This window comes from Numenius arquata, chromosome 14 (genome assembly GCF_964106895.1).
Source record: "Numenius arquata chromosome 14, bNumArq3.hap1.1, whole genome shotgun sequence".
Taxonomy (NCBI): Eukaryota; Metazoa; Chordata; class Aves; order Charadriiformes; family Scolopacidae; genus Numenius; species Numenius arquata.
Window position 1 is genome coordinate 16,627,063 of NC_133589.1, and position 23,887 is coordinate 16,650,949.

The 23,887-nt window shown below is 60.4% G+C and overlaps 1 protein-coding gene across 4 annotated transcripts; it reads right to left on the reverse strand.

Moving 5' to 3' along the window:
• SRL (sarcalumenin) lies at positions 1 to 23,294 on the reverse strand. 4 transcript variants are annotated; one of them, XM_074158367.1, is made up of 8 exons: positions 23,227 to 23,294; positions 13,396 to 14,478; positions 11,585 to 11,683; positions 10,677 to 10,772; positions 7,078 to 7,113; positions 2,830 to 2,946; positions 1,868 to 2,101; positions 1 to 1,020 (listed from the first exon to the last, which is right to left on the reverse strand). In XM_074158367.1, the coding sequence occupies exons 1-8, from the start codon at positions 23,285 to 23,287 to the stop codon at positions 209 to 211; spliced, it is 2,538 nt and encodes an 845-aa protein (XP_074014468.1). In that variant the 5' UTR covers positions 23,288 to 23,294; the 3' UTR covers positions 1 to 208. The 4 variants fall into 4 exon arrangements, with proteins under 4 accessions (XP_074014468.1, XP_074014469.1, XP_074014470.1 ...); XM_074158368.1 differs by having other exon boundaries at positions 11,585 to 11,680; positions 23,227 to 23,293; XM_074158369.1 differs by lacking the exon at positions 7,078 to 7,113 and having other exon boundaries at positions 23,227 to 23,293.
• Between the last annotated feature and the right edge of the window lie 593 nt (positions 23,295 to 23,887).

Consider the following 23,887-nt stretch of genomic DNA (forward strand, 5'->3'; position numbering starts at 1 on the left):
GTCAGGAATTCACAGTTTTTATTCTCTTTCTTATGCCCACCCATCTTCCCCTGCCATTGATGTCAATGACTCAAAGTCCTCATAGTACAGCAGCCTTTTGCCAGTGTGGCGCTCGTAGGGTTAACAGACCATGGCTTCTTGGACAGATAAGACATAAGCTCATTCACCGGTAGGAACACGTGGACGGTTGGTGATACTACAGAACACCTTAGGGCTTCTTGTAGCGATTCTTTGGGGTTTCGCCACAGCCAGTGATGTCGCAGGAGAGAACGTTGGGCTTCTTCCCCAGGCCGATGCTGCCCAAGAGATCGGGAAGCTCGCGAGTGATGGCCTTCTCGATCTTCTCTAGGAAACACCCTCCCATGTAGGAACACTGCTGAGACAGCAGCTTAAAACTAGTGATGGGGTTGATGCCAAAGAAGTCCTTGTAAGCCTCACGGTTGGGGAGGTCAAATTTGCTGACATTGGTCTTTGCCAGAATGGACTTAAAGATAAAGAACTTGTCAGGATCTTCCACAATGTCCCTGAACACCAGTTCTCCATCGCTAAAGAAGGTCATTTTGTCCTTGTAGGTCTGTAGATAGCGATCGACCAAAAGGGCGTGGATGCGCACCCGGATGGCGTGCTGGCGTATGAAGGCGATCTTATTCTCCATCCTGTTCTCAATCACCTGGTTGAGATCTTCCAGGAGCGATATCTCTTCTTTGAGGAACAGGTCTTTGTGGGTATCTGGATGGTACTCGTGTGGCCAGAAGGAGCTAACGTACACCCTGGGTGGCTCCGTGACGTTGATGAGAGGAGCCAGGCTCCAGAATAAGGCGCCGTAGACTCGCATGAGCTCCTGGGTCGCCAGGCTGTCAGCTTTGTTCAAGATGATTCGGATCTGGGACTCGCGGCCCTTCAGCTGGCGAAACAGCATCTCCAGCTCCAAGCCCACGTCCAGCTTCGTAGGGTCAAAGACAACAAAGATGAGATCAGCCCTGTCGATGAACCACTGGCACACGTCGTTGAACGGGTAACCTTGAGGAGAGGAAAGAGAGAAATCCAGCAGAAATGGCCAGGGCAGGATGAGTCCCTCTAGGTCAAAGGATAGATAAACCTTGAGCCTGCCACATCTCACGCCCTGTCTGGGTTGGACAGGGTGTGAGAGACACGGCAGACTTCCCGTGCAGCCCAGAACCTGTTTCTCATGTGCTGAAAACACTTGAGAGTTTCTTGGCATGAAAACCCATCCCTGTGTGCCTGGGCCTGTGACTGCCTGTCTCCCTCAGCCTCACCTCCCCACCTTCTTTCTCCCCGCTGCTGGCCACAGACTCCAGCTGCTCCTGTGAGCAGACATCGGCCACATCATCCCATTCCTCAGTGGGCACCAAGCGGGTCAAGAAGCCCTTGCTGATCTCTCCTGGCATCCCAGGTGCCGTGGAGATGGTCCTTCTCTAGGCCCTGCTGTAGCACCAGCTGTTGGCAAAGCCTGGGTCCAAGGGTGACAAACTGAGTATTAAATGCTGCACTGAAGCAGACAATCGACAGCCTGAGGAGTCCCCAGGAAACACCTTGCCGAAATGCCTGACTGTCACACCTCCAAGCAGCAGAATTGGCGGCTCTAGCTGATGACACTTGGGTACGTTCCCCAGGTCCCAGCTGCTGCTGCCATAGCCATGGGCAGACAAATGTCACCATCCACTCCAGTGCATAGAATCATAGAATTGCCTAGGCTGGAAGGGGCCTTTCAGGTCATCTAGTCCAACCATAAGACCCCTTTTGGAGCCTTAGGGCTCTGCCCCATTGTACTTCTGCCATTTTTGTCTCCTCACATCATTACGACATCTTTTCTGGAGTCCCTTAGGTAAACCCTTTAAACCCCTACCTCGTTCTTGCTGCTTGCGGTTTTCAATGATGCCCGGCGTGTCCACAAAGGTGACTCGCTCCAGCAGTTTGTGGGGCACCTCGATCCCTATCAGCTTCTCCAAGAAGTTCTGCCCAAACTTCTCCAGGGGTGAGAATGAGCGGGCGCTGTCGGCAGCCATCACGATGCCCTCAATGGTCTTCAGCTTGGGTCCGTGCATGATGACAGTGAATTCAGAGGTGGTGGGTTCTGCTCCTGCCCAGCAACAAGAGGAGCAGCAGAGCTGTGAGATCCATGCTGGGCAATGGCCATGACAGGGCTGGCCTGGGACTAGCCGGGGAGCTCAGGAGCATCACTCGCTTGCCAAGAGATGCTAGGGGAAGGCAAGCAGCGGGGCTATTAAATTCCTGCCAAACCTCTTGAGAAAACACTAGCTGGGCTGTCTTCTGCGGGGGCTGGTTGTTCTGGAGGTGGCCTGACAGCACAAGGAGCCCTGGAGAATCACCTTCTGGGAGACCCCATTACCCAGGGCAGAGCTGGCCATGGACATCCGCCCTCAGCTGGGAGATGACACCCATGGGAGCAGGGAGGAGAGAAGGGGAATGGCTTTTTTCCTGGGAGGGTGAATTAATTGGCTCCACGTGAGGAGGGAAGGGGAGAAGACAAGGGTGAGTTGCCCTTGTGATGTGACCACTGTTCTCATGGTCAGGGTCAGAGGTGATGAGCCCTGCGCTGCGGGACGGGGATGCTGCAGGGTGAGATGCCCCCCTGCTCCCCAGGGAGGGTGGACAGGCCCTGGGCTGTGGTGGGGCACATCTCCCTCCACGTGGCACCGCAGGCGGGTGGCACGGACCAGATCCCAACCTCCCTGCCATAATGGGGGTGGGAGGGGATGAAGAGCTGTGGCCAGGAATCGCTGACCGCACGGATGCAGAAATCAGAGCTCCCTTGGTGGAGCAGGGAGGGAGTGGCGAGTGTGGTACCTGTGTAGAGCTGGTAGGGAGTGTCGTCCAGCCCGAGGAGGTAGTTTATCATGGAGGATTTGCCGACGCTCCACGGTCCCAGGAATAGCACCATTGGCTTGGAAGTGATCTCCCCATCTGCGGAGAGGGGAAATAACAAGAGGAAGTGAAGAAACAATAGCCGTCGCTGCCGCGCGATTAACTCCCAGCTGTAACGAGCATCCCATCTGAGCAGTGTGGCAGCGCTGCCGGGGAAACGGCCACCCTGTTTGGGGGCTGCCAGCCATTCGCGAGCCAAGGCATCGCCCAGCGACGGGCCCCGGAGTCTGCAGGAGCGGGACACCACCATGCTCCGCAGGAGACCCCCGCCTCACTTGTCTGATGTTCTCTGAGGTTTTGGCCTTTCTTAGATTATGGGAGGACTCGGAGGTCTTTTAAACCTTGTCTCTTGTTCGGTTCTGGTTTAGCCAGAGCGAGTTTGGGGCTGGCTGCGGGGCGAGTGTGGTTTGAAGGCGGCCGCCGCAAAGCGCGGGACATGCGAAGGAGGTGGGGGACATGCCGCAACCAGGAGAACGCCTCGTGCAAAGGGAGCTGGCGTGGCTGTAGGAGCAGCGCTACGGCGCGGTGCTTGGCAAGCGCGGTGCGAGCCTCGGGCCGGCTGCCTGCCTTGCATTTCCACCTGCACCTCGCAGGAGGTGGTGGATCCCAGCCTTCAGGTCCAGCAGAGGGTCCCTGCCCACCCGTGGGCTGGGTGTGAGGGTCCAGCCCAGCGTGAGGAGGGCAGGCTGGGCAAATGGCCCTGCTTTGGGCTTGGGGAAAGGCAGGAGGAGGATGAACAGTCCCCATCCTGCACTCTTCAAGTGCTGGATGTTGCCAAGAGGCTGGTGGTGGCCCATAAGGACCTGTCTTGGTGCTACACAACTGGTCTGGGAGCTCAGCGGTCCATGGACACAGGCAGCCACTGGCCCAGGAGCAATCCCTGCAGCCATCCTGTGCCCACACTGCTCGACCCTCCCAGCCCTTAGGCCACTGGGCAGGCAGCCGGCATAGCCAGAGAAGCCCCTGGCCCGTGCCAGCCCCCAAGCCATGCCCAGGACAGCCAGGAGCCTGCTAGTCGACTCGAGCCCAGGTCAGGCCAGAAATGGAAGTGAAAACTGGATGAGTGAGTTCCCGTTCGTGGGAACCTTCCCCATCCCTGTTTGTGCACCAGCACTGATGTAGCCAGATGAACCCGGGCAGGAAATGGTGCCAGGAGAGCCGTGGTGGCAGATGGCAGAGAGCAGAGTAGGCTGTGGCCACCCTGCCATGGCACCAATCCAGCACAGACCCCGGGGCGTCTGCTCCAGGCAAGGATGTGCCCAGCAGGAGGGGTTTGCTTTCCCCATCCCCGGCAGCTGGGGGGACCTGCGCTGCCCTTGGCCCCCTCCCTTCGGCTCCTCTCTGAAGGCAGAGCTATTTTCCCTGCAGTGGCTGCCACCCACGCAGGAGCCATCAGCCTTCCAGCAAGCCGGGGGTCGAGCCACAAAGCCCATATGGTGCTGAGCTCCTGCTCCCCAGGGTACTGGAGGGCACTGCATGGTGTGTCCACACCAAACCCATCTGATCATGGATGCAGGAGTTGGGCAGAGCGTGCCAGCCTCCTCCCACCTGCATCTGCCCGTCGCAGGGCCACCGTGTCACCGCTGGGGAAAGGAATGGCCTGGGGACATCTCTCCATGGGCCCAGATGTCCACGCCATGAGGGATGTCTCAACCCTCTCCCCCAAAGCAGGGCAGCTGCATCTGAGCCAGGAGGCTGGCCCTGCCCGCTCCCTGCCTGCTCCCTGCCTGCGAGCCGCAGGGATCCAACGTTGGCTTCTCACACGGAACAAAAACAAATGTTGAAACCTTGGACTTTTGTTATTAATCATTCCTCTGCGCCGCTCTATCACCGCCGCTCTCTTCGCTTCCCGGCTTTAATTGGGTTTCGGAGGAGGATGATGATGATGATTATTATTATTATTATTATCCCCTGTGATGTTGTGCCAGAGGTTTGAGGCGGGTCCCCGTGTGCTCTTTCGTAAGCCATCCCTGGCCAGGTGTGGCTGTGTGAATGCAGGCAGCCCATGCACCCCGGCTCCATTTCACGTCCCCACAACCCCACGTCACCAACAGCTCCTCAAGCCCACCTCTGCCCCTTGCTTTGGGAACGGGGTGCTGGCACCCCACGGGCTTTGCAGGCAGCGCCAGGCACTGGATCCTTGCAGCTCTCCAGGTACCAGCAGCTCCGAGGATGTGAGGCCATGCGTGGGTCCTCCTTGCTACTGCCCAAGGCGTGGGGCTGGGGGACCAGAGAGCATCTCCCACCTGGGAGGGTGATGGCCTGGCATCTGCCGCTGCTATGTCCCCACGCTATCTCTGTTTGACACTGATTTGGGTCACCTTGATGGTCTGGCCGGGGAAAAGAGCCGGTCCTTGCCAGCCGCAGGGCAGGGATGGCGGCAGCTCCATCACGGTGGCTCTCTCCAGCCACCCTGTGGCTGCTCGCTCCCAGCCCAGCCTGCTTCACATCCCAGCTCAAGTTCATCCCGGTTTCGAGCTCATCCCAGTTCAACCTCACCCCCGCTCAATCCAGGCACGTCCTGGTGGCATCTGCAGAAGCGTGATCAGGCCCTGCCTGCGAGTAGGGGGGTCCTCAAACCTTGCACCCCTTCATCTGTGGTCTTGCTTAAAACACAGCAGCTTAAATCACCACTTCTCTAAACTGTCCAGTTAGGAGCATGGAGGGGATCTGGCAAAACACCTGGCAAACATGGCCAGGAAGGTCATATCTCCCTCTGCAGAGCCTGCCTTTGTCTTGGGCTGTTCAGCTCTGGGGGTAGGAGCAATTTGAATGCCCAAAAAGCTTTTTTTTTCCCTACAGCAGTGGCTTTCTGGGCAGTTTTTCTATGTTGCTTGCAATGCCGGGCTGCCCTTGGGTGGGAGCGCTGCTGCTCCGGGGCCGGGATTAACCCTGGGCTGGGGTCTTCTCCCTCCCTGTCTTCAAGCCCAGCAGAAGTGCCTGGTGTCGGCTCACCCCCCCCTCTGTCCCAAGGATGGGGAGGACATGGCAAAACGTCCTTTCTTTCCTTTTTCAGACTGAGCCATGGGCACGAAGGTCTTGCTCTGTCCTCAAACCACCCAGGGAAGCCTAAAACACCTGGGGAGACTCTCCCAGCATCGCCCATGCTGCCACCCCATCCCCGTACCCCAAACACCTACAGCATGGATACCCTGCCCAGCAGCCCTCCGCGGGGGGGGCTGGCCAGCTCGCTCGCAAGTAGCCACGAGTATCCGCGTGGCACGTGTGCCCGCGGATGGAGGGAGAAGGCACCCGTGGCTGCAGACTGCCTGCGCCTGCCTCCACGTCCTGCTCTCGCCCACACACGCAGCACCGCGTGTGTGCGCCTGCAGCCAGAGATGCAGATAAGACAGCTATCGAAATACGCTATATATATCTGCAGCCCTCTCCGCTGCTGGCACGCTGGCACGACAGGCAGCCAGGGGCCCTCCAGGCGCTGGCAGGGCTCCAGAGGAGCCCGTTTTCGGCAGGATCCAGCACCTGGGGCCATGGGGTGGGACAGGAGGGCCAGAAGATGGGAGTTTCCTGCCTCATATCACGGCGGGGACATCGTCCCCATGGCCCAGCACCGGACCCAGGGGAAGGGCTGGGTGTTGGCTGGTGTTTCTTGGCCCGTCTCCCACCTCCTGCTTCTCCCGGGGGGAGGACCTGGCAGCAGACCACGAGCAGGATGGGCAGGGAGAGGAGCCAGCTCTGGCTGTGGAGGGGGCTGAGCCCGCCGTGCAGGGGCCAGCCCGTGTCACTGGGACAGCTGCTGCGGGCTCAGCGGCTTAAATTGCAGCCGGGAGGGATCAAGGGTGGACGTTCGGGAAAGTTTCTGGGTGGGAAGAGCTCCCCTGCGGGGTGGGCTCTCTGCTGGGCTCCTCCAGTTCGTGCCGTGGGTGGGAGATCGACCCCCAGGGCCACCTTTGAACTAGAGGAAAACGCAACCTCTTGAGTCTTATCCCAAGAGGACAAAGTGTCAAAGCCTGGGCGAGGTGGGGATGCAGCATCCGGGCTGGGACAGACAAGCGCAGCCACACACGTGCCGAGCTCTGGTAGGGCTGAGGACACCGATAACCGGGGTCTGGGAAGCGTGGCCCCGTTGGGGCGGGTGAATAGGAAAGCTTGGGGCCACCGAAGAGCTTTGGCAGCGCCGGCAGCATGCAGGCAGCAGGCAGCGATACCAACCTGTGGCGGAGGAGCCCAGGGTGCGTCCGGGATAAGCTGTTAGCGGGGGACACGGGGAGAGAGAAAAGGTACCGTGAGTCGAAGGAGGGAGGCGGCTGCTGCCCAGGTCTGGCCCAGGCCCAGGAGGGAGCTGAAGACTGGCCCTGGCCTTCTCGTGGGCAGGAAAAGCCAGCGACGGCCATCTTCCCAGCAGGAGAGAAGGAGTTACAGGCTGTGAGCAAGGAGACCCGCAGCTACTGGGACAAGCACTAAACCCCTGCGCAGTGGGGATGTGGCCCAGGGGAGCAGCCCCAGGGGGAGCTGCCCCCTCTGAGACAGCCCCCCAACCCTCCTGCCCCACTCAGCGGAGTTATCGCCTTCCCCAGCAACGTTCACCGAGCAAAGGGAGCCCGACAAGCCATGGTTAGGACAGGAACCAACCCTGACATGTGTCCTGACCATCCCGGCGGTATGGATACCCATACCCAGCCCTAGGGTGGCTGGTGATGGCAACTGGGAGGTCATTCCCTATACAGGCATGCTAATCAGCACTAATTAGCGTCACCAGCATGCACTACAAACTGGCAGGACTTCACAGCAAGCTTCCCATCACCAGACTGGGAGAGTCCCTCAGCCCCGAGCTAGGGACAGTCCCCACGGGGTGGCCAAGCACACGGGAGGACCCAGCCGAAGGGTTCCCGTGCCTAGGTGGGATGGCAGAGCGGGGACGCGGGAGGGTGGCAGGCAGGGACGAGGAGGTGGCACCTGCCAGGCTTAGACACGCTGTCAGCAGAGGGTGCGGGGTGAGACTTCAGGGGTGTTCCCTAACCATTCAGAGTCTGCGATGGTGGCAGCCGCAGCTCCCCCGGGGACAGAGGACACTCGTCCACACGGGTTTTTTCTAGGAGCTGCGAGGAGTGGAGGATCTCCTTGGATTACACCGGCTGGTGCCCACAAGCGGAGCCAGTGGGAAGGGAGACAAAATGGAGGGCTGCCCTGTAATGGAGGGGCAAAGGAGCTCGCCACGGCGCCCCTCTATATTGGCTTACACCTCCAAAGGTCACACATATTCCATGACAGGCCTGCCCTGCCGCTCTCCCAGCTGTCCCGCTCCTCTCGGCCAGCTCAGTCGGCAGCTCTGCACCCTCCTGCCTCCCCCCACCGCGGGGGTGGGCACAGGGGGAGACATCCCATCTTGCAGGGACACCACTGGGGCAACGAAGCCGCTCAGGACAGGGGCACCACGCAGAGGAAGCAGCTGAGAAGGCTCCCTCAGCCCCACCGTGTCCTCACCTGCCTTGCAAGGTCAAGAGGGCTCCTTGGGCCAACCCTCTAACTAATTTGCAGGTTTCTCTAATTACAGTGCTAATGAGGGGTTGGGGAAAGCTGGATCTGTGGGTATTAAAAGCAAACTGTTGGGTTTTGTGTGTCAGGGTATGGTGAGGGGGGTGTCAGGGATTCTTTAAGGAGTTTGGTGGCTGGAGAAATATTTCTGAGGGGAGCATGGCCAGGACCCCTCACGGCTGAGTCAAGGGCTGCAGGCAGTACAGCAGCCATGTACCCTTCCCTTTGGGCCAGGAGGCTGTGACTGTGGGCTACCAGCTCTGGGATTGCACCTGCAGCCCTGGGAGAGACACAACAGGGTGTGCTGGGCACTCATGCTGGGACCTTGGAGGCTGTCAGCCTGAGGGATGGTTGTTCCCTCATGGTGAAGTGGAACAGCCCACGGAGTGTTGTGAGATGAGGCTGTGAGGAACACCAGGACTTGCAGTCTGGGGTGAGTCCTGCTCAGGAGCTGAGTTTAAGAGGGACCTTGTGTTGGGAAAACACAGAAGTTGGTGGTTGTTTCCTCAGGAGCTGGGAGGGAAGAAGCCAACAGGGGCCTGAGAAACACTTGCTCCTTCGTGAAACGGAGCAGGGAGGCGGCTGGTTGGGCATGGGATGACTGAAGGGCAGGGTGGCATGTCCTGTGCACCAGAAACTGAGGCTGGGGGCTGCATTCTCTGGCAGTGAGCAGCAAAGGGAGGGTTAGAGCCTGGGAGCCCACCAGCTACCCCCATAATCCCAAACGTTCTCCTAAACAGCATCCCAGGAGGAGCTGACAGTAAATGCTGGTGCTTTTGCTGCCACCAATGCAGACCAAAGCAGCTTGGAGAGGAGGCTGGGGAGCTGCTGAACCTGTGAGCTCCAGGATGGAGACAGCTGAGACAGGGCATGGCTGGGCTGTCCTCATGCTGAAGAGGACTGACTCTTCAGTGTGCTGACTCTACACCTCGTGCTGCTCCTTCCCCAGGCACGTGGCTGCGTGAGGGAGGGGACAGGCCAGCGCACTGGGTGGGTGACAGCAGCTGTGGGATCAGGGTCTGCAGGACAGCCCTCCCATGCTGGCTGCAGCATGGCGTGTCGCTGTGACCTTCCCAATTACCCTCCCACATGGCAAATCATGGTCGCCAGCTCACAGAGTGAGGCAGGCAAAGAGCTGGCTGCAGGAGGCTCTTGTTGTATGAGACCTATAAATGCCCCCCGCCCTAAACCCCTGTGGGCAGGTTGTGGGTGATGTCCAGGGTGCTCTGTGTCTTGAAGGGGACAGGACCTGGGCTGGCGATGAGGACTTTACAGCCCTGTCCCTGCCCCATGGGTCCCACTGGGTCCAAGCTGGAGATGGGCTGGAGATGAACATCTGGAGATGTGAAGATCTGCTTACAGAGTACCTGAGCCTGATTTAGGGGTTGCGTTTGGGCTGCAGTGGGGGTGCCTGTAAGACAGGGGTTCTGCTCTAAGGGAATGTGTCTCAGGGGTTTGCCCAAATGAACGTGGGACCAGTGTGCTGGTGGAGCAGAGCCCAGCTGCAAAAAGGAAGGTCTATGTGGAGGTCCAGCTCAGGACAGGGCTTGAGGAGGGGCTCACAGGAGAGTTGCCCCAGTGAACAGGGACCTCAGACTTGGGCTGGAGCCATCTGTACTTGGAAAATAGGTCTGCTTGTGTCATATGGGTCACCAGAGCTTCCTGTAGCTTGTGAGCATCTTGGGGCCAGGGCTGCACTTTCCTCTTCTGGAGGGACACGTGAACTGCTGGGGCTCAGCCCAAGCCAATGCCCATGGCCACGGGGACCTGCTCACCTGATCCAATGTGTCTGCCAAGGGGTGGAAACTCTAACTCCCAGCATGAGTGAAGGCTGTCGAGCTTGAGGGATACCCTGCCCACATGGCCGTGTCCCATAGTGAGCAGGAAGGATGCCAGCTCCAGCCACCCCCAGGAAGCTCATCCCCAGCCTTGAGAGGTCCTAAGCTTCCTTGCCAAGCCAGCTTCATTGGGCCGTGATCTCTGCTTGGCAGGGGGACAGGGCATTGATGTTGAGCAGGTGGAGGACCCGAAGCAGGCAGGGTTCAATGCTCAGCCTACACAGATGGTCCTGACAGCAGATGGGCTAAGGCAGATGCAGGAATGCCTGCCGCTGGGTTCACTAGGGCATGTCCTCTGAACCCAGCATGTTCATGGCCTTCTTGGGAAGCTGCAAAGGAAGACAAACTATCCGAGCCTTTCCGTGAGCTGCTCTCTGTGCTATTATCTGCATCCCAATGACCTGATGGTGCTGGAGACCCTGGTGCCCATGGCATTACCTGTGATCTCATGCTGCCTCAGCTCGTTGTATCTGTAGGAGTGCTCCAGAGGCTTGATGGAGGAGTGGTAGATCTTCCTCAGCCGCTGCAGTACCCCTGCAAGGGTGAAAGCATGCAGAACGGGTGAAAGGCAAACCCCACCACCCTGGTTGAGTTCCTCCTAGGTAAGCTGCTGGGCATTCCCTGCAGATCTTGAGGGTGACTCAACCCTCACTTAGCCGTCATTAAGGGACTTAACTTACAGTTGAAATCTTGGCCAAACTCAACCCAGTCACGCATTTTGAGGCCCCTCCCTGCTAATGTTTCCTGCTGGGCACTGTCCCCATCTGCTGCCAGTCTTGCACGTGCCAGCAGCTGATGGAAGGAATGTCTCTCGTTAATGCTGTTTAGCACTCAACACCCATGATCCCCAAAGCCCTCCACCATGGTGCCAGGGACCCCGCTAGAGGAAAGAAGGAGCTTTTTCCACAGCAGCTTTTATCACTCTCTTTCCAGTCTGGACTGCCTATGTGGCCAGCAGAAGTGAGATTTGTAATAGCAAAACCCAAAAAATAATTGGAATAAAAATCCCAACCCTTTATTACAAATTGCCTCGGGTTTCTCTGGGCAGGGATGTGGCTGGCTTGGGCTGATTCACCATCTGCATCTTCTAGCCTCTCTACCCTCCTAATTCTTGCACACCCTTGGAGCTGTCTTTAAAATACTTAAAATACGTTAACCTAAGAGCAGTAAAAGGGCTGTTATTGAAGATACGGCGCTGCTGGACCTACAAGAAGTACGGTTAAACCTAAAATGCTCCAGGGAAGGAAAATCCCATCCGTGGTCTTGGTGCAGCAGAACGGTGAGGTACCTGTCACACGGGGATAGCCTGGACTGAAGGAGCAGGACATGCTTGGTGCCACCCTCACCTGAGACATCATCGGTGGGTTTGTCCTCGTTCAGCTTCAGGGTGCTCTCCAAGTGGGACCGGTCACGCTTGGTCGGCTCGCTGGCATCTTCAACCTCTTCTAGAGGAGAAGGCAAGGGAGACCTGTTACCGCTGGAGCTGGGGACTCCACGCAGGAGCTCACACAAGCGACTGCTGGGGGGAGGGCATGGGGGAGCACACACCCCCCAAGCCCGCGGACCTGCCATGCGCCTGGGCAGCCACTCTCGCCTTTGGCACGCCGCAGGCTTTCTCTTCTGCAAAGGCTCCTGGAGGCTTGGCGGAGCCTGCCAGGGCTGTGGCTGCCGGGGGAAGTGTCAGGGGTAACTGCTTGGCTCCCAGGGGGAGCTGACGAGGGAGACATGCTGTGTCTCCCCCGGTGGGGGGAGGAGTGAGGGTTGGCCGCTGGTGGGGAATGCGCAGGACGTGCCTGGCAGAGGGACCAGGGCCGGGGGTGCTGTGAGAGAACGCGTGGCATCTGCTGCCCGATGGGCCCTGCCCGTCCCGGCGCTCCCCCGGCGGCTGCGGCTCCTGCAGGGCAAAGCCTCGGCTGTGGACCCCCTCTGCTCTGCCTGCCTGCTCCCCCCAGACTCACGCGTTGAGCCAGGGACATGGGCGGGTGCAAGGCTGGGGGTGGCTCTTGAGAAACCAGCCAGCCTGACCCGTCCTGGCTGCATTGCCTTTGCCGGTTCCCTCCCACCTCTGCCCACCATATCAGTCTGAAGCCCTCTGTGTGGGGCCCTGGGGACCCAGGGGGTGGCCCTGGGGACCCCACAGCTCTGTGCTAGGCCTGGGGAGCATGAGGCAGCTGCCAGCACCTGGGGTACCCTGGTTTCCCCAAGACAGAGGACCACCCTGGAGGTGCTGGCACACCAAGGTCCCCCTGTACCCCCAAGAGCTTTTTTCATATCGGGTGCTGGGTCGGGCTTTAGTGTGTTTTGGGGACAGGTCTGGGGACAGACGTGTGCTGGCTGGCTGGGCTGGGGACATCTGGGCCAAGCAGGGCACCACCAAGCCCTGGGACTGTGGTGAGTGTCTACCAAGTGCTGGGCTGAGGAAGACCTTTTGACTTGCCAAGTAAAGCCACAGTGACCAAACTGGGTTTCCCTCCTGGCACAAATGGGAACTTTTTGAGCCGGGACATTACAGATGAAAGCGGAAAAAGACTCAGCTGGGTCTGAAGGTTGCTGCCCAACCCATGGGCCAAAGTCCACAAGCGTTTCTAGGAAATCATGGTGGAGGGGGGGGGTTCCCTTTTCCTTAGCTAGCCTTTCACTGACTGAACGTACGTGGCCAGAGCCACTGCTTCGGCAGCTCACGGGTATGAATTAGCTCTTCACACTTTCCCTACAAGGCAAGGGCTGGTGGACAAAAGACCCACCAGCCTGGAGCAGCATCCTGCCCTTGCACCAAGAAAGCTGGGGGTCCGGAGGACTCTGAGGGTGGAGGATAAAGAGCCTTTAAGAGGTCTGCGGGTGCCGAAAGGGGCCTGGGTGTTACAAATCTTATCCATGTCCGCAGCCCAGAGGAGAAATCATGGGCTTTAAAGAGCAGCCAGGGAAATGTCGGCCAGCTTTGGTATCACCACGAGGAGCACCAGCGTCGGGGGGCTCCTGCCTACGCTCTGGTTGCCCGCGGCTGGCCCAGCAGCGGTTAGGGGCAGGCGTGGGAAGCACAAGCGTTAGGAGAGGGCCATGCACTAGGCAAGGTTTAATGTGCCAAGCTCAGCTCCGCCGGCGGTTGATGGTAGGTCACTCTGGCCATGACAGCACACCAACAAGACAAGACTCCAACCTAAATGGCCATGCTGGAGCTCGGTGGCAGTTGGGTGGGCGCTTTGGCCAGGTGGGCTCTCCGTTTCTGCCAGAGATGTCTTGTCTGCAGGGGGGTCTTCTGCTGCTGGGGGGTTTTTCACCACTGCTGGTGGGTCTTCTGCTGCTGGTGGGTCTTCCACCACTGCTGGTGGGTCTTCTGCTGCCAGCTGATCTTCTGCTGGTGGGTCTTCAGCTGTTGGTGGGTCTTCCACCACTGCCGGTGGGTCTTCTGCTGCCGGTGGGTCTTCTGCTGCTGGTGGATCTTCCACTGCTGTTCGTGGGTCTTCTGCTGCATCCCCACAGGGTGGGTGATGGCAGCTGGCAGGGTCATCTCTGGCTTCTCCCTTGCTGGCAGCTGCTGGTTTGTCATGGCCATTTTTACTGGGAGTGCCAGCCGTTTCCTTGTCGATCCCTTCAGCTCCATTCTCTGGCCCCACTGACTCAGCACCATCTTCCTCAGACTCTTCCTCCTCCTTCGACTCTCCCCCCTCCTCGGACTCTCCCTTGCCTCCATCTTCCTCAGACTCGCCATGTTCATCTTCCTCAGACTCCCCCTGCTCATCATCTTCCTCTGAGCTCTGCTCGTCCCCTTCCTCTCCCACTTTGGGAGCTTTTGGCTCCTCCACTTTCTCTTCCCCAGGCTGCCCTTCCTCCTCAGAAGCTCCTTTCTCGGCACTGGCCTTCTCATCCTCCTGGGCACGGGACCCATCTTGTGGGCCAGGCCCACCATTCCCTTCATGATGTGCTGCCTCAGGGGTGCCAAACATGGTGTCCTCCCCTGGGCCCTGTGCCTTGACGGGCTCCTCCTGGCCCTTCTTCATGATGGTCTCCTTCATCTGGCCGTCCCCTGGCCCCGTCTCCCCGCTCAGGCCACCCGCCGGCTCTTCCTCCCCCTCTCCACGTCCCTCCTCAGCAGCGCCGGGCAAGGAGGTGTTGGCAGGGCTGCCATCTTGATCCTCCTCAGGGCTGCCATCGGCTGCCTTCTCCTCCAGCCTGGGCTCTGCGGCTGGCAGGGGACTTTCAGCAGCGCCACCGACATGGTCCGTGCCGGGGGCATGCGGCTCTAAACGATGAGAACAGCTCAGTCAGTCTTACCCGCGCCGGCACATGGCTACCGGGGCACCCGCTGGCCACCCCCCCTCAGCACCCTGAGGGAGGATTTGTGGCTCTTATCAAGAGATTTAAACTCTTTCCTAAAACTTCTCTAGTTCCAACTCCGTTTTCTGTCCCTGTCGCAAGAAGCTGGGTGCAAAGAGGTGTTTTTTTGGGGGGGCAAAGCTGATGCTAGCAGGGGGCCCTACGGCTGCAGCGGCCATGGCTGCCCCCCGCCACCAAGCGCTGCAGGAAGGCGGCAAACCAGCCCTAAAAAATGTATGTGTGTGGGGAAATAATAACAAAAAAGCATAGCTCGAGGGACCACGGGCACTTGGCAGGTTAAAAGGGTCCTTCCCCAGCCCTGCCTCAGGGGGGCATCGCACCGGCCATGGCGGGTGGCTGGGCGAGGGGGAGGAGGAGCAGGAAGGGGTGATGGGGAGGAGGAAGAAGGGGCGAGGGGCTGCCCGGCGCCGTGCCGTGCCTTTCCCCAGGCAGGGCCTGACCCCGGCAGCGGGGCTGGGGAGCTATTTATTGTGAGCATCCCTTCACTAGGAAAGCATTTGGTGCTCTGTGCGGCTGGCGGGGACACAATGAGTTTGTTCTGCGGCCCGGGAGAAGCCATCCGTATTTTCCATAGCCCTCCAACTGCAATTTAACATTAGTCAACGGGTGCCAAAAATAAAAGATCACCAGCTATACTGTCTCCGTTACAAACAGTTGCTGCTAGCCTAAATAATCCCCCGAAACGTCTAATGCCTGCATACCAGGGAAGCGTTTCAGAGGAAAATAATTCCTTTGTACTCCAGCTGGCAAGCAGATGCCAACCAGGAAAAAAAAAAATGCCACCTCCACCCAGGCTGCGGGGAGGAGAGCGGGCAGCACCGGGCATGGCCAGGCTGGCAACCAGCCCTCTCCTCCGGCTCCTGTGCCGTGTGTCCAGCCTCGGCAAAGCTACGGCGCTGGGGCTCGCTGGGCTTGGCCATGGGGGACTGTGGTAGCCCAGCATGGGAGGAGCTGAGCCAAGGTCGGCATGGTGCCAGCCCCAGACCACTCAAGCCATTTTGCCATGGCCAGTGGTTGCATCTCTCTCCATGCCGGGGCCGGTGGTGGTGCTAACCAGGAGCCAGCGGGACGAGCCATGCCAGTGGCCGAGAGGAATGGGCTGTGCCTGGGCCTGCCAGGGCTTCCAGTCGCTCTTGTGTGCAGCCTGGCATGCCGGAGTTGCCGCCATCGCCCTGCCGAAACCGGATGCGCGGGTCACCCTCCCTCTGCCCTCCCCGACCTCCCCTGTCCTTTGCTGGCACGTGGCTCGCAGGTGCCACCGGGCTCCCAATTCGGCTCCCAGCCGGAGGGAGACGGGTCCTGAGCAGCTCCCACCCATCTCCTTCCCACCCAGAGCACCCCTCTCCTTCAGGTCACCTTCCCCCGGGACCCCTCAGGGTGCCCAGCCTGTCAGGAGCCGCTTGAAGGGGAATGTGCTACGTCTGACCTGCAAAGCCCCAGGTGGCCGGGAGCCAGCATGCCACTGCCTGGTGGCCTGGAGACCGACCTGGGTCTCCTGAGGGTCCCCTCAGCCGATGGGGACAGGGATATTCTCAGCTTGGCCCCCAAAGAGCCGGTGGAGGGCTGGGAGGGGAGGATGCCTCCTCAGGTGGGTGTTTGGGGATGGTCAAGGTGAGTGTGGGGGGGAACAGGACCAGGCAGAGGAGACCCTGCGCATCCCAAGGGCTTTGTCTGTGGTCTCTGTGTCCCCTATGATGGATGCATGGGGACAGAGGCACCGTCACCCACCGTGGCTGGGCACAACAGCAGCCCCAGCGCCCACCATGAGCCATCCCCTGTGGGAGAAGGGAAATATTCCCCGGGGGCTCCGACTGGGATGTTCCTGCCAGTGTGCTGGTCACAGGCTTTATTTCCTGTGACCTTCAAGGTCTTATACAAAGTCCCTCTCCCCTCTCCACCTCCTTCTCCCTCCAGTTTCCCCTACATGGTCTCCAAATCCATCCCGGGGTGAATTGTGCTGATCTGCAGATGGCCGGCTGATGAGCAGCGAAATGGGACGAAGGTTACGGGCTTAACACCCTCCACGCGTCCGCCGGAGGCTAAAAATATGGCTCGGCAACTGTACCAGGAGGGAACCGGGAGGAGCAGCTCAGTGGGGTGCGGGCGGCAAAGCACCAGCCCCCCTCGCCCCGCTGCCAGCCAAGGGTGACGTCCGCACCTGGGGCCCATCCTGCGGGTCCCCCGTGGGCTCCGGGAGGGAGCTGGGGACAGCCACGCTTTGTAAAGTGACACCGGGGCTCCTTGTTCGCGCCCTTGCATTGTGCCAAGTGGCCGGGTGGCATCGCAGAGGAGCCCTCGCCCCGTTCCCCTTGGGGACCTGACCTCCCCGAGGGTCTCCAGCTGCCCCAAATCTCATACCCGTCTGCAGAGCTGGGGGGGCTGTCAGCTGCTTGGGGACGCTTTCCCCAATGGTGACCGAGAGTTCACAGTGGCACCCAGGAAAAGCCTGTGCGGAAAGGATGGGGATGGCTCCTGGGGGCTGAACGTCACCCTGCCACGGTGTCCCCCTCCATCCCTGCCACGGGGACGCATGGGACGGCAGCACCCGGGTGCCAAAATGGGTCCTCTGGGAGGGACAGCCCCCGAGGAGCACCGGAGCCGGCTAGAAGGGACAGATGGGCACAGGTGGCCCTGGGAGGGATGATCTCCCCCTCCAGCAGAAATAGGAGCCCCGAGCGTGGGGCCTGCGATGCCCAGCGCCGTGGGGGTGGCTTTTCGCACGCCCCCTTGCCCTGCCCAGATCCTGACCCCCGCAGCTCACAGGGGAGTTATCCACCATTTGCTGCAAGTCCCCATCTCCCCTTGTCCTCCCAGTGGGGTTTTGGGGAGGTCATTGCACCCCAAACCCCTCTGCCCCTTCCTTTTTGGGGAAAGGCAAGGTTGAACGAAGCCCGAAGGCTGTGCTTTGTTCTGATGAAGCCCTTTAAAACCTCAGGGAGAGTGGCTGGACCCAAAGGAGCCATAGCGCTGAGACACTTGGCCTTGCCCTCGGCAAGGGTTGGCCCCTGCTTGCCCCGGGCATTGGGGGTCTGCCGGGGAGGGGGTTCAGCGCCCGGGGATTAGGATGCTCCCTGCTGCTGCCAGCTGGCAGCCTGGCTGCTGGAAAAAGTCAGTCAAGGCGGATTAGCCCTGTGAGCCTGACCTTTCTGGAGCCAGAAAGCCTTCCCAGGAGGGAGGCTCGGCCAGGCCAGCCCAAAACAGGGGCCATGCCCCTCACCGGGGCTCAAGCCTGGGCACCCCAGCCTTGCAACCCATCCCTGGGTGCTGGGCCGGAGTGTAGAAGAGGACAGCATCTCCTCCCCACTCTTCCCATGCCTCAGTTTCCCACTCTGTGCCATCCCGGCAGAGCTTGGCACCGCACCAAGCCCCACAGAGGAAGTGCCCAGTGTTTTATGACCCTTCAGCAGCTCAATGGCCAAGCCAGTGCCCAGGCACCAGGGCAGGCGGGAGCCCAGCTCCAGCACCAGTTTGGAGCCGGCCAGACCAACACCTTCACCAACTGGGAGAGGAAAGTGTCCCCCAAGTGGCTCAAGAAGCCCAGAGGACAGAGGCACAATGGTGGCCAAGGATGGGCTTGGCGCTTCAGACCCTGCTGCATCTCCAAAGCCCAGAACATCTGTCCTTGAGGCTTCATGATCCTGGGACACCAGCAAAAAGCAAATATTTTCCAGTTTTTTCAATGCACAGCCCAGTGGTGAGAGAGGAAACAGCTTTGTCAGACTGACGACCTCATTTGTGGAAGAGATTTTTTTTTTTTTAAGTTAAGTTGAAAAAAAAAATAAATTGATTTCATTTCTATAAATAGCCGGCTAGAACTGCATGGTATTTTGATTAAGAAAGAGTAAAGAAACCTCACCAGGGCGCACCAAAGGGATTAAAACCAGGCTCGGAGCTTTCTAAATATAGAGATGAAAATGGGGAATCGCTTCTGCGGGGTGTTTTTTCAACTGTCTCCCCACGGGGTGCCCACCCTAAAGATCTGGAAGGAAACCCAAACTCCTGACTCGCAGAAGACACCAAGATCAGGGCGGTGGAAAATAAAGCATCTGTGACTCCCTGGCTGGGGGAGATCTGGGTCCGCAAGTGAGCAGACTGTGGAAAAATGGCATGTATTTTGGCACTGGCAGATGTCACACTGTACACCGAGGAACATCTCCCCATGGTGTCCCTCATGGGGTCTGCAGCCTCAGGGGGATGCTGAAGGACCTGAGGGAAGCACTGTGCCATGGCTGGGGCTGGAGGAGCCCCTTGCTCCAGAAGAGGGACTCCTGTGGGGTCAGGTTGGTCCTGTCCCCAGGCCTCCAGTGATGGGAGGTTTCACCAACCCACCCCATGGCCCCACTGGTGGCCTCAAGGGACATTCTTCATGCACTCGGTGTGAGCCTTCCCCAAGGAAGATTCCCCATCCCTCTTCTTTGATCATCCCAAGGATTTCTGGTCACAGAGAAAGCCCTTGGGCGTATCAATCTGGATTTCAATGCCTGATGATCCATTGTCCCACAAGATCCTCAAATCCATGGGAATGTCCAGGCAGAGGCGCTGCTTGGCCATGTGAAGTGGTGGCAGCCAGCCCCGGGGGGGGGGGAGTCTCATCTGTACCCCATTACCCAGGGATGGGGCCGCGTGGCTCCGAGCCCTTTTCCACGGTGTGGCCCACACGAGCAGGGAGGTGGCCAGGGTTGGAGCCACGCGCCCAACTGGCACCGGGGCCACGCTGCCGCTGCCAAGGCCCCAGCCTGGCTCGGGGTGCCCGGCTGGAGACTCCCCGGCCCCTCCGCCAGCCCCCGCCGGCACACGAGCTCACCGGCTTCCTCGGGCTATCACTTACAAGGGAAATGTCCCCACGGGCTGAAAATAACCCCGCGGAGCCCTGCCAAGGCACCAGCACCCGCTGCTATTCCTGCGGCGCCCAGGGAACGGGCGGTTTTATGAGGGATTCAGTCACCCTCGGACCTGCCGGCCGGGCTGGGGTTTCGGCACCCCGGTGAGCCCGCGCTCCCATCGCAGGGAGCTGGCGCCTGCGTGGGACTGGAGGATCAGCCGGTGGGGACATGGGGACACAGTGGGGACCCGGCAAGGGTGCGGTCCACCGAGCACTGCTCCAGCCCTCCTAGCCCCATGCCATCCTGCAGGGAGCTGATGGTGGCCTCTGCCACTGGGGCTGTGCCCAAGAGAGGTGTCCTGGCTGTCCTGCCCAGCTGGCTGTCACCTACACACCGGGCCAAGGATGGCTGATGGGAGAGGGTGTCACCACACGGCCAACCTGCCCGATATCTGCCTTGGCCAACACTTTGGGAGAGATGGGGCACCCACAGGGGCCAGCATCTCCTCAGCAAGGTACCAGGAGTGTGACAGGCTACCAGGACTGTGACAAGGCTGTAAGTGGCACCAAAAACCTGTGGGTGCCTGTGGCACCCCAAGCTTCTTGCCTCACAGTGACCACCCCTGCACCCAGCGGCAGTGGTGCCCATGGTTGTGCCAATGCCGAGTGGGGGGTGGAGGTGAGTCACCGGGACACAGCGGTCCCCCACCTCTGAGAAAGCTCGTTACCCTGGGGGACAATTGCCTGGCATGGTCAGGGTGGGGAGTTCCCATGGGTCCTCTGTCCTGAGCCCATCTGAGGTGACACAACCCAGGTGGTGGAGCTCATTCCAAGGTGTTCTGTCCTGGGAGGTAGAGCCCACCCCAAGGATACACATTCCAGGTGATAGAGCCCACCCCAAGGTGACATGACCTGGGTGGCGGGGAACACCCCAAAATGCCATGAGGACACGGTGATGGAGCCCACCCTGAGGTGTCACATCTCAGGCTGAGGCAGGATGAGGAGTCCCAGGGGCAGTGTGTGCCAGCCGCATAATGCCCTCTGTGCTTGCTGCAGGAGGATGTCAGCATGACAGGGCTTTCCTTGACTCCTCGCCCACCTCGAAGGTGGCGATGGATCAAACCCCTGGCAAGGGCTCCCCAGGTTCGCCAGTGGCCACGGGGACTCACCACGGCTACCCAGCCTGGAAGGGATGGCCAAGGTCTACCTGAGGTGCGATTGCAGGGAGAAGGAGACCTCTCCCCAGTCAGGAGAAGGGATGGGACAGTGGGTGAGTGCCCTCATCCTGAGCCATCGCCCAGCCCTGCGGTGGCCCTGGCTGGGGCTCCTGGCCACTTTAGGGAGCTTTCCCAGCCCCAGCCATGTGGGTGATGGGCCATTTTGGCCAGGGCTGCATAAGCACAGGCACAGAGCCCTTCCCACCACCCGGGCTTTGGGAGCAGTGACAGGGTCCCAGTGGACCCAGATGTCACCAAACCTGTGCCCTATGGCCCTGGCAGCGTGTCCCCGGTGCTGTGGGGCATGGCAGAGGGGACAGTGCCTCGGCTGGGGAGCCAGGGGACTCTGCACCCTCACAGCCAGCCATGGGGACCCTTGGGGACCCTCAGGGACCCAGATGTTTCCCCCAGCTGGGACCATCACAGCTGGAGGGGGAATCCAGCATTGCACAGCCCCATATGTCCCCGTCCTCCCTCCCTGGAGGGACATCATGGCCAGAAACCCAGCTGGGGTCTGGCAAACTGCCTCTGCAGCCCCTCTGCCATGTGGGGTGGTGACCTTCCACTTCCATGCTCAGCCGATATCCACAAAAAAGAACAGCTTTATCCCAGAAACACTCCCCCTTCATGCTGAGATGGAGGTTGGGATGGTTGACCTGGCCATGCCCCCACGCGCTGAAGGAGCCACCCAAAACCCTACTGCACTTGTCCACGATGCATCAGTGAAGCCCCTAGTTCCCCACAGGGCTCCTCCTGCCTTCTCCTCATCAAAGAGGAGTTAAATGGGAAGGCAAGGCCCAAAAAATAGGAAAACACACACCCTCTGAGCCACCTCCTGCACCCTAAAAGAGCCCAGGTCCGAGAGCCCAGCTTGGCGCCAAAGGAAAAGCAAAACTCATGGTGCAAACCCCACCAGTCCCCATGGAGTAGAACCACAGGCAGATGTCCCACAGCTTGTATCTTTTCCCCAAGCCTACAGAACCGGGGTGAAATATGGGACCTTCCAATAAGCTGATGCTGATGGTGAGGACCTGGGGGGGCTCCAGCCACCCCTCAATGCCCCTGAGACTCCTCTGGGATGGGGGATCCCGGTGGTGGGCTGAACAGGGTGCTGGTGGGTGCCCAACACCATGCCTGGCCCCATGGCACCACCGTGCCGGCCTCAGCACAACCAAGAGCTCTGCTGGTGGTCACCCACCATTGTGATGTCCCACCAGCCCAGCTTGAGGTGGCACCAGCTACCAGCCATGGCTGTAGAGGACCTTTCCACCCCTCCTGTCCCCAGACCAGGCCTGCTGACCGGCGGAGGTCACCCCATCACCGGTGGGGTGCGTCGCTGGCCCCAAAACCCGTTTATCCGTAAGAATGGTCCAAGATGCCCTTAAAAGGCCAAAACTCCGCAGGGTCGGGGGTGCTGGGTGTGCTGGAAGGCGGCAGCTGCGGGTGCCCGTGCGCTGGGCCGCGGTGGCGCAGGGCAAGGGGGAGGGGGCCGGTGGCCATGGGGGGGTGGCTGCAGGGAGCAGAGTGTCCCCTTACACGGCTGTTTCCATACTTAGCCGCCCCCCTCCCGGCAGCGTGGCCGCCGGAGCCCGGCCAGGCAGAGAGCCGGCCCAAATTAACTCAAGGGCAAGCAAGGGTACCAGCGATGCCACCCCACTGCGCGGCCCCCCAACGACGCCCGGCTGGGGATGAGGGTGCTAAATGGGGACCAGATGGCCCAGAGAAGTGGGTCCGGGGGGGTCACCCAAAGTGCTATCCTGCCTGGCAGGTCCTTGGGGGGGTGAAAGACCCCCAAGGCAAAGAGCCCACTCCATCCTGCTCCGACTACGGGGTGCTCCAGTGCCCCGGCAGCCCCCGACAAGTCCTCACAGCCTGAAACCCAGCCACCTTGGCACCCATGGGTGGCACTGAACCCCCCGGGACGTTGGTGACAGCACAACCCCTGGCAGGACCCCAGCTCTAGCCCATGGCCCCCCACCATGTTTCCCTGCACATTTTGGGGTGACTCTGCAGCCCTGGCAGAGCTGCTGGGGAGCTGGGACCTGCCACCCTGTCCGGCTCCTGGCACCCACCCAGCATTGGGGTGCAGCCTGGGCTCACCGGCCACCCCAGAGCTCACCGGCACCTGCAGCCCCATGGGCACCCACAGCTCCATGGGTACCTGCAACCCTGCAGGGCACCCACAGCCCCAGTAAGCACCCACAGCCTGATGGTACCTGCAGCCCCACAGGCACCCGAAGCTCTTAGGCACCCATGGCCCCACAGGCACCCCCAGCCCGTAGGCACCCATGGCCCCACAGGCACCTCCAGCCCCATAGACACGTACTACCCCACAAGCACCCACAGCCCCACAGGGACCTTCAGCCCCCTTGAGGACTCACAGCCCCTCTGGGCACCCAGAGCCCCATGGGGACCCACAGCCCCATGGAGACCCTGCAACCCCATGGGGACCCACAGCCCATTGGGGACCCACAGCCCCGTGGGGATCCTGCAGCCCCACAGGCATCCGCAGACCCACGGGTACCCACAGCCCCGCAGGCACTCACAGCCCCATGGGCACCCATAGCGACCCAGAGCCCCATGGGGCCCCCGTAGCCCCATGGGGTGGCCGTACCTGCAGTGCTGAGGAGCAGGAGCGAGGCCACGCAGCAGCAGAGCAGGTTGAGGCCCTTCATGGTGGCTGCCAGGAGCTCCCTGCCGCTCGCTGCCTCTATTTATACGGCGGCACGGGCGCGGGGCAGGGCAGGCAGCTGCATGGCCAGCACAGATGCTGCCGCCACCGCTCGTCCTCTCCCAGGGGGCCCTGGGGATGGGGACGGGGACAGAGATGGGGACAGGGCACGGTGGCAGCGCTGCAGCACTGGGAAAGACTCGTGTCAGGGATGTGGTGGCACGGGACACCTCCTGGCATGGAGTCCGTGGGGTGGCACTGCCCATGCGGGGTCACCGTCCCCATCACGGCATCCCGCTGGCACGGGGTAGTGGATCTCCTTGGGCTGCCCCAAGCTCCTGCGGCCCCTTTTTGGCTGGAGCAGGATTTTATGGAGGAGGAAAGTCAAGCATCATGGCACTGCGGTGTCCCCCCTCTGTCCCCTAAGGTGGGTGTCCCTAGGGAACAGGTCCCCAACTCCAGGTGATGCCACACACCCCCATAGAGAAGGTGGCATGTTCCCTCCACCCTGGGGGTGTCCCCATTGCCACCAGCACCACACTGGCAGCATGGTGGCAGGCAGAGGCACAGGGTCACCAGCTCCTGTCACCCTCGCTTGTAAGGG

Bases quoted from the DNA above. Each gene is read 5' to 3' on its own strand.
- SRL (XM_074158367.1), bottom strand. From the start codon at position 23,287: ATGAAGGGCCTCAACCTGCTCTGCTGCTGCGTGGCCTCGCTCCTGCTC. The intron at 10,773-11,584 runs GTGAGGGTGGCA...TCACCCTTGCAG, and splicing joins ACCCACCGATGATGTCTCAG to GGGTACTGCAGCGGCTGAGG. The intron at 2,102-2,829 runs GTACCACACTCG...GTTGCTGGGCAG, and splicing joins TCCCTACCAGCTCTACACAG to GAGCAGAACCCACCACCTCT.